Source organism: Heterodontus francisci, chromosome 17, assembly GCF_036365525.1.
Source record: "Heterodontus francisci isolate sHetFra1 chromosome 17, sHetFra1.hap1, whole genome shotgun sequence".
NCBI classification, from domain to species: Eukaryota; Metazoa; Chordata; class Chondrichthyes; order Heterodontiformes; family Heterodontidae; genus Heterodontus; species Heterodontus francisci.
Genome location: NC_090387.1, coordinates 55,425,866 through 55,438,214, shown reverse-complemented (window position 1 = coordinate 55,438,214; position 12,349 = coordinate 55,425,866). Strand labels below are relative to the sequence as shown.

Here is a 12,349-nt window from a genome sequence, read left to right as displayed (position 1 = left end):
CCAGATAAAACACTACAGTAAAAAAGGAAAAATGGGCAAATGGCTTGCAACAGTGTGCAATCCAAGAACCTGCACAAAACATTGAGGCTGAAGACACTAATGTAGCAAACTACTGATCTAAGTTACATTTGCTATGATCAAGCATGACTTCATGCTTGAATGTAATTAAGCTTCCAGATACATTAACATTAGTTCCATCAAAACAAATGGCCAACAGTGACTCTGCAATTGAAGGCAACGATACCAAAGGTTATAATGGTTGGTCGAAACAAATCAACAACTACTTGTATTTATATAGCACCTATAACAAAGAAAAATATTCCAAGATGCTTTGCAGTGGTGCACAGAACAACACTGAGCTAAAGAGGAAAGATTTAGAGTGGTGACCAGAAGCTTGGTCAAAGAGGTGAATTTTAAGCAGTCTTAAAAGGAAGCGATAGAGGTGAAGAGGCAAAGGAGTTTAGGGTTGAATTCCAGATATAGGACTTCGAAAGCCCCCAACAGTGGAGCAAAAGGCGGGGGGATACATAAGAGATGAGGGTCAGGAGAAAAGAGAATTCAGGAGTGGGGTTTTAGGGGTGGAGGTGGTTATGGAGACAGGGAGGGCTGCAGTCACAGTGATTTAAGCACAAAGATGAGAATTTAAAATTTAACATTGGGAGCCAATGTAGATCAGCAAGGGCAGGGGTGATGATGTAAGATAACAGAGCTTTGGACCAGTTGAAAGCAATGGAAGGTCTAAAATGTAAGGCCAATCAGGAGAGCAATGGAGTTAGAGTCTGGAAGTGACAAATGAAAGTTTTAGTGACAAATAGGCTGAGGTCGTGGCAACCCATAACACAGCATGTAGAAATGAAAACGCTGTGTAGGCAAGGACCACAAGGAGCTTCAACTCAATCACTCTGGAGTCAAAACAAGAAAACGGAAACTGCCTTGTGGAGAAGATGAAAGTAAAGATACAAGGGTTGTGGGTTATGGCTGCAAAGTGACCAATTCTGAAGTGAGACCGCGTGCATGGAAGAGATAGATTTCCACCATTGGATCTAATCTGAATGTATATGGAGAATAATCTAGCAATATTACAAGATGACAACCTTCTGGGGCAGAGCAGCTGGATTGCTAGAATCCTTGAATTCTGGACTCAATTACTCCAATGTTCTCCAGGTTAGCCTCTCATCCTCTACTTTCCATTACTTTCAACTCATCCAAAACTCTGCTGCCCATATCCTATCACAATGTAACCTGTTTATAGTGAACTCAAATCCAGTCAATTCTTTTTATAGTAAAGAAACTGCAGGATTTCAATTCACTTACTGTGCAAGTAAATGAACCAACAATCAGCATACCTATACTGGAAACATAAACACCAATCTCCCATTGTTTAGCCCAGAAGGAACATAATGTTGCAAAACATAAAATGTTTAATCCGAATTTGTTCAGCGGCTGAATCTTTTAATCAAGCATTTTTAAAAAGACACCTACAGAAGTGAGAGACCTGGGAGTGCATGTCCACAGGTCCCTGAAGGTGGCAGGACATGTATATACAGTGGTGAAGGCGGCATATGGAAAGCTTTCCTTTATTGGCCTAGGTATAGAATACAAAAGCAGGGATGTAATGCTGGAACTGTATAAAACACTGGTTAGGCCACAGTTGGGAGTATTGCGTACAGTTCTGGTCACCACATTACAGGAAGGACGTAATTGCTCTGCAGAGAGTACAGAGGAGATTTACAAGAATGTTGCCGGGCTTGAAAGTTGCAGTTATGAGGAAAGATATCAGCTCGGGTTGTTTTCCTTAGAACAGAGGAGGCTGAGGGGTGACTTAATTGAGGTGTAACTTAATTGAGGTGTACAAAATTATGAGGGGCCTACATAGAGGAGAGAGGAAGGACCTGTTTCATCTCACAGAGAGGTCAATTACCAGGGGGCACAGACTTAAGGTGATTGATAGAAGGATTAGAGGGGACATGAAAAAAACTTTTTTACCCAGTGGATGTTGGGTGGCCGGAATTCACTGCCCGGATTGGTGGTGGAGGCAGAAGCCCTCAACTCATTTAAAAGGTACCTGGACCTGCACCTGAAGTGCTGTAACCTGCAAGGCTACAGACCAGGTGCTGGAAAGTAGGATTGGATTGGGGGGCTAGTTTTTTCAGCCGGCACAGACATGATGGGCTGAATGGCCTCTTTGTGTCATAACTTTTCTCTGGTTCTAATACAGTTTCACACCAAAGTCAAATCATAGATTGTTTCTTAAACAGTCTTCCATTTCTTTAAATTTCCAACTGAATCACATTTTGTAAATAAGCTTTTCTTCAATTTTTTTTACCCTGCTCCTTTCGAGAGCACAATCCCATGCTGGGGCTTTACTCCCCTGGTGTTGCACACTTTCCAGGAGAGGTCACAGTAGGAATCCTTGAAGATAGAATATTCTGCTGCCCTAAATCACTACATTGAACAGCTTGTTATTTCCCTCCATACCTCAGATTCACTGACAGCCAGCCCAGTCGGTTATCAGCTGATTGATCACAGACTGTGTGTTAGTACCACATCAGGAGTTGAATGTACCATTGAGCTAGTAGGGAAGCACTTCAGTGGTTCTGATGTGGCCTGTTAAATGTAGTGGTTTTGGGTAGCAGAATATCCTACAAGAGCAAAAATAAGTAAAGAGGATCTATCCTGCTCAGCAAAGCACGACTCATGTCAGTATGATACTAAACACCAATTACAGCAACCATGTAGAAGTTTAGTACCAATAAATTCACTGAAGGAAAGCAGCATTAACAAGACAATGTAAGTAAACAATGAGGTTAAGCAACAAAAAATAAATTCTATGACACTTCATTCATTCTACAGTGAAGCTGCACTACAGACTTTATTCCGAACAACAACTTGGTGGTGACAAATTGCAAAAATAAATGCAGACTTACAGGTTGTATTGATTTGCTCCTGTTCATGAAGAGGATGTCTATTCCTTCCACGTTCTTTTTCCTTCCTCTTCTCTTTTTAACAATTGGTTGGCCATCCAATAGGACCCCATTTGTACAGTGTCTTGGTATCTGCTGAGAAGTACCTGCTAATGCTGATTTAGGATCAGGGATCACTGTGGAGGCATTACCAGGTAAACTGGCATTGAATAACACTGAAGATGGCAAAGGGGTGGAGCTCCCAGCTCCCAGTATAGATTTGGAGAGGTCTACAGCCAACTCCTGGCTGCTGTCAGAAGCAGAATACAAATCATGCAGCCGTGTCATGTATTGCTGCTGATTTGAAGTTCCTTCTTCAGCCTCAAGTGCTCTCTTCTGAGTGAGCCTTTGCTTCTGAAAAGTTAACTTCAATCCACCTTCCTATTAAAACAAATGCTATTAAAAATGGCTTTACATCGAAAGATGTCAAATCTACCATTCCTAGCTGAAGCCTTATTAGTTAAAATTTGTTAGTTGGAGGAGAACAAACATCAGCTGTGCTTATATTTCACCTAAAATATGTTCACTCATATATATTTACAATGTATATATTATAAATATCCTTCAAACATTTAGTCATAAATACATTTTAAAATTAATAAAAGGGAATAATACTGAGTAACATGTTTAAGCTGCCCAGGTATAACTACTAAACGATGTAGATGAAGTAAAATTTCGTATTAATTTGGCCAATTTTTGAGATTCACACAATTATTTTTCTCTTTGATAATGTTGTCCTTTGTCACAATCTGGTACCTCACCCAAGTGACCATTCTGCATGTTTGAGGTTAGACAGAGTGTGCCATTGGCTATCCCATCAAAAATAATTGATATGAATAATTGATATTGGGATGAATTAATATATTAAGAATGATTTAACTACTGTAGAGTGCTGAGGGGTCAATTTGTTTTCTGATGAATACTTAGATATTGAGACAATTAAAATCTTAATATGCCTTTTCAGTGTTTTAAAAAATAATTCTCTTTTAGGTCCCACATGTTATACACCAGCTCAGAGTGGGCAAAAAGAACACTGCCAATGGAGCTCTGCAAGTGACCAATAGGTGCGAGGCTTGCCCAGGTTGACTCTTGTGCCAAGTAGGTGAGGAAGTATTTCTGCCTTTGACCACTTAGCTCATGCTGGGAACACACTGGTAATAACTTGTGTCGTGTGGTTTCACTATGCACAACAATTCCATTCCACAGCAAATATCAACTAATATGCTGGTTTTCCAATATCTTAAATAGCTAAGTCCAATGAAGAGAGCTGCCAACTCCCCAAGAATTAAAGATTAATCTCCTGAGCACTACTGCGAGCAATCCAGAAGAAAAATCATAGGGGATTAAAAATATGGGAGATGGGAACAAAGGCTGTTTGACCGACAGCTAATAATCATCTATTCAGGTAACAGGGTCTGTTCGTTTTCCAATTGGTGCAAGAAGGTGGTGCACTGCAAGCATGGACATAGTGTGAGACCAATGGAGAGAGCAGGGCATTTGGAGGTAAGGGATCATGTAAGAGAGTCTTCATTAGATCCATAGTTGGCAACCCTTCTCATGATGCAAGGTTAAGAAACGATGTACTGTACATTATTCAGTTCACCACTTAATGTTGACAGACATAAGGTTTTTAGAATCTGATGAGTCAAAGTAGCTTACACTTTCCCCAAACTTGATAAAATTCTCGAGATGCAGTTGTATTTATTTATAACGCAATATGGTTAAATTATACCCATTTTCAAAGCAATCTCAATGTCTGAGGCATACTTTCTTTTCTAAAAAAAAACCTAGGTTGGTGAAAATCTAATAAAAATATTTGTTACTGAGGCAACAGAATATTGTTTAAGATTAGTGCCTCCCAATTTGTATGTCAAACTTGTTCATGCTTTCCATCATTCTCTTATGAGGAGAACCCAGAGGAGAGAAATTTGATTATGTTGTGAAAATCCAATCAAGAAGTTTTAAAGTTGGAGAGCCTCACATATACCTTCTCAGAAGCACTCATCTGCTGTGCAGGTTCTGTAATGTTAAAATAATTAACAGTGTGACTGCACACTACAAATGTTAATAAATATAGGAGTACCTGCTGTCACTTGAAGCTGCCAGCTCAGCACTTGCTTTGTGTCAGATATCCCAATATTTATTGACAATTGAGACTTAGGGCAAAAAGCTAATCATGCTGATTTATTTCAAGAAATAGAAAACAAAAGCAGACTATTCAACTAAAGAAGCAGAGAATTTAAAAAAGCTCTTTCTGCATTTACTACAACACATCATGCTGTGCCATCAACCTTCAATCAAAACCAGACAAGTTGTTCCGTATTAAATAAGGATCCACAGGTTCAATGGCCTACAAACAGCGAGAAACCACAAAATGCAAAGCATTAGGTAAGCACTGTTGCTAGGAAAGCCTTCAGAATTGCAAAGGGAGAAAGCAGAAATAAAGATTTCAAAATGCTGCGCATTACAAATACAGCTCACATCTAAATAAATGTACTTTAAAATTAACAATGGTTAAAGCACAAAGGAGTAATGTATATAAAGTGTGCGAAGGAAGTAGTTCAGAGTGAAAACGCTGCTGGCAGCCAGATGCGCAGTAGCATGCTGCACACTGCAAAGATCTGCAATTAGAATCAGATCTAACAGTAATAAAAATGAACATACGTCATTGATTTTCACTGTAAACTCCTTTTCTCGCACATGCTTCTTCACCTTTGTGAACTGCGACAAAAGAGAATTATCTTCTTTAACACCCTGGTTTCCTGACGTTACAATGGCAGAATCACTGAAATCTCCCATGGCAGAAGGACTATCAAGTAGCTTTGTTGTGTAAGAAGAGGTCACAGCGTTGTAATCGTAACTTCTTCTTGAGGGAATCCAATTTCCTTTTAACACTGCATGGCATATGCTATCAATTCTGTTGATCATTACGCGATCCTATGTAAAAATAACAAACAACTTTAGAAATTTCTTGTAAACTCATTCCAATGCTCTAAAATCATTTCCTGTAAAATGTTTAATCCCACAAATTGGAAACTAAAGCATAAGAAATTTATAGCATTGCACTCTGCCTAAGCTGGTAGTAACTTAGCTTCACTTTGGATGATCTATCACCTTCGGTGCATACCTTTGGCCAACAGGAGGCAGCAAACCTATGTCCTTCTTGCAGGAAGTGAATATCAGGCTTTCCACTATCTGGTAGAAAGCTGTCCTGTGTCTCATCATGTGTGATGCTGAGAGATGCTACACTGTCTTCATCATAGGCCTTCAAGTGCTGTGGTGGCTTGCCTTTAAATAAATGCAATTGATTTTGCATTAAAATAGTGTTTCAATATATGGTTACAAAACTGCAGTTAATTCACATTCACACAGAGCATATCAACTATGCAAACAAAGCAGAGGATATGTGATTCAATTATGGTTGATAATATTCATACGCAAATTAACTGGGCCTTCACCCCATCCAAGGGAAAGATGTCTGATCTCTGCGCAACTGTAATTCAGCAAAGATAGGAATTCAATTCTACTTCTCTGAACTCTAAGGAGCCAAATGTTGCTGCTACAGCATATTACATTGCACTGCTCTGTGCTACAAATGCCTGATTTGCAGGTTCAGCTGGATGTTTATATGCTTGTGTGCGAGAGCGGTGGTGATCTTGTGAGTGACAATTGTGAAATGTCCTATTCTGACACAGAACTGCTTTGCTAAGCAAGACTGGGGATATGTCAGTAGCAATGTTACACCACTGGTACCTTATATCACTTAACACCTAATAATTACTTTCTAGAATATTGTATTGCTATTTAAAAGATATTTTTTTCTTACCAAAATGAAAACCACTCCTGGCTACAGCGGTAGACACAAACATATTATAAGTAATTTCTTACAAGCATTAGACCTACTCTCAATGTCTAAATGCACCTTTTAAGCAAGGAGCTCAGGGACTGACTGTATTGTTGCATGAAATAATGACTAGAAAAAATCCCTAATAGAAACTGTGCCATGTGCATGTTTGTATTGCTCACATTACCCACATATCTGAAATGCTACTGGAGTTTTAGCAAGCAGGCCTGCACAGTGTCTATTATTTTGGTGAAATTAATTAAAGTTACTTCAGCTCAAACCTTCATCACATCTGGACATCAAATCTGATAGACTACGGAAATCTTTATTCTGATAACAGCAGCTATTCTCTGCTGCATTTTCAAAGACACTTTTGTCATTTCGGTTAATCCATGCAAATGTCTGGCTGAAGGAGGAGGCTTTAATAAGAGACACTTAATACCTGCAGTGGTCTGCTTATCATCGCTGTCACTATCACTATCATCGGAAGAGGACGATGAGGACGAGGACGAGGACGAGGACGAGGACGAAGAGGAGGACGAGGAGCAGGAGGAGGATGACGAGGATGACGAGGATGATGAGGATTGTGATGAGGATGAGGACGACGATGATGATGGTGAAGACGATGAAGAATTGTCTGAATCAGAGTCTGAATCGGAGCTTGAATCAGAGCGTTCTCGGTTTGCTTTTCGTTTGTTGAGTACGGAGTTTGGTGTAAGGGGTTGAGTCCTTGCTGCAACCAAAGATCCATCTGGATCTGGGTCCAATTTAATGCCAGTCTTCTTTTCTAATCTGCTCTGGAGTTGAAAACCACCCATAGCACTCCAGTGTTCTGATTTCACTTTACTCTTCTCAGTGTGCACTGTCTCTTCGTCATCTGATGAACGTGGCTCCTTTTTCACAACTGCTGTCCTTTCACACTTTACAGGTTCAGTCTCAGACTGACTTTTCTTATCCTGCAGTTTAGAGAGTAAATGAAGAGGTGATGATGAAGACAGGTACTGATGATGCAAGAGTGGCGTGGAACTCCTCGATTGAGTAACTTTGTTCTGACTGCAGTTTCTTTGAGCCATCATGAAGGAAAGCTCTGAATCACAGAAAATATGATAATCAGTCTTGCTGACACCATGCTTGGCTGCTCCAGTAAGCAATTCCTTGTCATGCTTTCCACTCTCCCACCACTCAGGCAGGTCCGGACCTGGCTGGCACAACTTTAACCGTTCGTCAAGTTGTGGATGGCGAAGAGCTTGCTCCCGCACTTTCCTGAGCAGCTCAATCCGATATAGTGTCCTGGAAGCACGCTCCTCTGTAATAGGTTGTATGAAAATGGGTGGATCTAGAAGCTCTAGAAAAACAATGGATTTTTCTGCAAGTTAATCTTTCAGTTTGAACTCTTTAATAGTTAATACCAAGCTTTAACAAACCCCAGGCAATGCAACAATTTGAATTTATACCATAAATATTGGAATTTGCAGCTCAGAGTTTCTAAATACCATACCAGTTTCTACATATTTCTGATACAACTGATCCCAATGATCTACAGTGCTGCTCTACTGCCAATTTCTAGGAGATTCAGGACAGTTTCCTGGTTACACTGTCCAACTGGAAGTTATTACAGGAGTTCACATGTACAATAGAATTTGCAATAGAACATGATTAAAAGTTTGAATCAATTAAATTTGTATAAAACTGCTACAGAAAAGTAGAAAAATAAAACTACTCGCAACAGAAACGGCAATGGCACATCCAGCCCTGTCGACCCTGCAAAGCCCTCCTCACTAACATCTGGGGACTTTTGCCAAAATTGGGAGAGCTGTCCCAACAGAGTGGCAAAGCCTGACATAGTCATACTCACTGAATCATACCTTACAGCCAATGTCCCAGACTCTGCCATCAACATCCCTGGGTAGTCCTGTCCCACTGGAAAGACAGACCCACCAGAGGTGGCAGCACAGTGGTATAGAGTCAGGAGGGAGTTGCCCTGGGGGTCCTCAACATTGACTCGAGACACTAAGACGACTCATGGCATCAGGTCAAACATAGGTAAACAAATCTTCTGCTGACTATCACTTACCAACTGCCCTCAGCTGATGAATCAGTACTCCTTCACGTTGAACACCACTTGGAAGAAGCACCGAGTGTAGCAAGAGCACAGAATTTACTCCGGGTGGGGGAGCTTCAATATCCATCACCAAGAGTGGCTCGGTAGCACCATTACTAACTGAGCTGGCCAAGTCCTGAAGGACATATCTACCAGACTGGGCCTGCGATAGGTGATGAGAGAACCAACAAGCAGGAACAAGACTTTGTCCTCACCAATCTACCTGTCACAGGTGCATCTGTCCATGACAGTATTGGTAGGAGTGAGTACCGCACAGTCCTTGTGGAGACCAAGTCCTGTCTTCACTGAGGACACCCTCTGTTACCACCGTGCTAAATGGGACAGATTCAGAACAGATCTAGCAACTCAAAACTGGACATCCGTGAGGCACTGTGGGTCATCAGCAACAGAATTGTATTCAACTACAATCTGTGGTCCGACATATCCCTGACTCTATAATTACCATCAAACTAGGGGATCAACCCTAGTTCAATGAGAGCATTCCAGGAGCAGCACGAGGCACACCTAAAAATGAGGCGTCTGCCTGGTGAAGCTACAAAACATGCATGCTAAACAATGGAAGCAGCATGCGACAGATGGAGCCAAGCAATCCCATAAGTAACGGATCAGATCATAGCTCTGCAGTCCTGCCACATCCAGTTGTGAATGGTGGTGGACAATTAAACAAGTAACCAGAAGAGGAGGCTCTACAAACATCCCCATCCTCAATGATGGGGGAGCCCAGCGCGTCAGGGCAAAAGACAAGGTTGAAACATTCACATCCTTCTTCAGCCAGAAGTGCCAAGTGGATGATCCATCTTGTCCTCCTCGAGGTCCTCAGTATCACAGATGCCAGCCTTCAGCCAATTTTACTGACTCCGCCTCTAGCCATGCAAAACCATGAATTAGCTTTAGAAATTAATTTAAAAGGAGCAGTCTATTTTAAATTAATAAATCTAGATAGCAAAAATAAAGGAAAAAAGACAAGGGTACGGAGTATTTAAAATATTTTAAACTTCAATTTCAAATGAATATATTTAGTAATTAATTGATGAGCATTTCCCATGTTCTCATCGTCTGTGCCAATGCTAACTACGTGTTTGAGTGAGATGTTGCTCACCATTTTGTGCAATATGTATAATTTTAAAGTGCTAAGCAGAAATAAATGTAACTGACTATGAAACTGTTCAATTTTTTTTTAGTGCACTCACAGTCCACACTACTGCACTCAAATCTCAGTCATTCTGTTTTATTTGTTCCTGGAATGTGAGCATTGCTGGTGTAATTGGAGGATCAATATCATCTCAGTGATGATGCAAGATCAGCAGTCGTTTCCTCAGAAAACATATCGGAAGTTATCTCCAAATGGCAAGGATTTATGAGAAAGACAAAGAACTCAACATTAACAGTGATGCTTATGTAAATCTAGCAATACAAAATTTTGATTAACATTTGTGCAGGTTGTACTCATGATTGTAAAAACTAAAATCTTCCAAATCTCTGAACCTCCCTGGCCTAACTTTAACAGCATTTGTTCACCAATCCCGATCAAATACAGGGCAATCAGTACAACTGCATGATTGAGAGTGGCCATTGTGATTGCTAGAAAGGAGATGCCATGGTCACATGGCAGTTCAAAAATAACATTCACTATCTTTTATTAATATGGATAGGAGGTAACTCATTAATCTGCACCTTCTTGCTCTTTGGGTGGTAGACGGCAAACTCTTCGACACATGGCAATGAAAGTGTAAAGGTACTTCTGCAGACTCTCGTCCGTCTTCTTATTCAGCCTGGCAATAGCTCGGAATTTGGTCCAGTCAAATATTTGCTTGTCTGGATCATAAACGACACCAAAAGTAGACACAACTCTGTAAAAATCAGCCTCTTCTCGCCTGGTCCACCTAGTGGAAAAGTGATGGATTAGCTGTTCTGATATGATGTGCCCTCAGCACCTACTTTAATTAAGTTACTTTTCATCAATGAATCGATTGTCTCTATGATGGCATTTTGTACCGAAACAAAAAATGCAGCACATTGTATGTTTTTTTAGCTTACTAAAAGGGAAACTCAAATCTACAAGCAGCTAAATTTTAAGAATTTATTGACTGTAGAATGCCACAATACAAACATACTACATTTTATGTTATATGCCTTGATGGTGGATGCCTTGTGTGAACTAAGGCACAGATGCTGGTTGTCCAGGGAAGTGAATCGTTTTACCTTTAGGGACATCTGGTGATCAGCTCTAGGTAAAATTTTTACTGGTGGACATGGATAGTGAAATGACTTGAGGGTATCTATTATCTTGCCGCCGATTCCCACCAAGTGCTGAGCTGAGAAATTCACTCTTTTGTTCTAACACCAGTGAGTTGTACAAACTGCCTCGTGAGTAAGTCTCTCCTGGTTTATGTAGCATTTCATCATCCTGATGCCTTTCCATATGCACAGTGAATTTCTCTCAATACTGATTTGTGCAATACTTGTTCTACTGCTCTGACTTTGAGGGAGAGAAATGGACTGGACTGGCTACAGTTTCATATGGCACGAACATGCTAAGCTTGGGGATGGGCAATAGCTGGCCCATCTTATAGACTATAATAAGGAAAGCTATTGGAGCACGAACCCTGCAGAGTGGGCTGGTGACAAGCATGTGGACATGGTTCAATCTTGAAAAAACATACATTGCCATTTCATGTGCTGAGGTTCAAGCTCTGGGGCTCAAGAGTTGGTGCTAATAGGTGTATTTCTAGGAGAAGCAAACTTAGTTATGTACTGGCAAGAAACAAACTGATATACAGGTGTGGCACCAATCTTTATAAAGAATGGGGGCAGCAGGGAGAGCACTAGGTCCCTACACTATGGAAAGAGTGTAATATTGTAAATATGGCAACACATTTTGTAGGTTTCAACTGAGATTCTGTAATAAAATTGCTCATTTAGTAAATGAGCAAGCAAAATTTTTCAAAAGTTGTATAGGAAGATCTTTATTTAACAATTTTCTTTATTCATTAAGGACTCCAATGCTCCAGAACTGGAGTCCTTATCATTATTGTAACCAAAGTGGTAAATGACATTAGGAGAATTATTCTAAGCATTAAACAAAGTAGATTTGTTGTACTAAATGAAGATGCCATTTAAACTATGGTATAGCATTAAACAACCCCACTGGCTTGTTAGCAGGATTGCTTCTACACATACCTTTGCTGCTTCTCGATTTTAGCAGCCTCCTTTGCTTTTACTGTGTCAGCGCACAGCCGTCTTCTCCTATCCCCTTTTGTTTGGGCTTCCTGTTTAACTTGCTCTCTCTTATTACTGCGCTGATAAGCGGTTACAAGTCGACGCAGGCGTGTTGTTAAAGCAGATGCCGTTGGCCAATACAGCAGATCACCTTCTCCCAAAGGGCCATCTGATATGAAAAGGAAAGGAACCTTTTATCTT

At 40.5% G+C, this 12,349-nt stretch overlaps 1 protein-coding gene across 9 annotated transcripts in view; it reads right to left on the bottom strand.

The window, feature by feature from the left end:
• Nucleotides 1–12,349, bottom strand: part of chd9 (chromodomain helicase DNA binding protein 9) — a 287,584-nt gene that overhangs the window by 38,002 nt on the left and 237,233 nt on the right. For 7 of the 9 annotated variants that reach the window (XM_068049443.1, XM_068049450.1, XM_068049445.1 and 4 more), the window contains 6 exons: nucleotides 12,110–12,317; nucleotides 10,604–10,812; nucleotides 7,250–8,152; nucleotides 6,091–6,251; nucleotides 5,628–5,900; nucleotides 2,928–3,344 (listed from right to left, as the gene is read on the bottom strand). In XM_068049443.1, coding sequence (XP_067905544.1) covers nucleotides 2,928–3,344; nucleotides 5,628–5,900; nucleotides 6,091–6,251; nucleotides 7,250–8,152; nucleotides 10,604–10,812; nucleotides 12,110–12,317 — 2,171 coding nt within the window. The remainder of the gene's footprint in view (nucleotides 1–2,927; nucleotides 3,345–5,627; nucleotides 5,901–6,090; nucleotides 6,252–7,249; nucleotides 8,153–10,603; nucleotides 10,813–12,109; nucleotides 12,318–12,349) is intronic. The other 2 variants (XM_068049447.1, XM_068049449.1) reach the window with 1 other exon arrangement.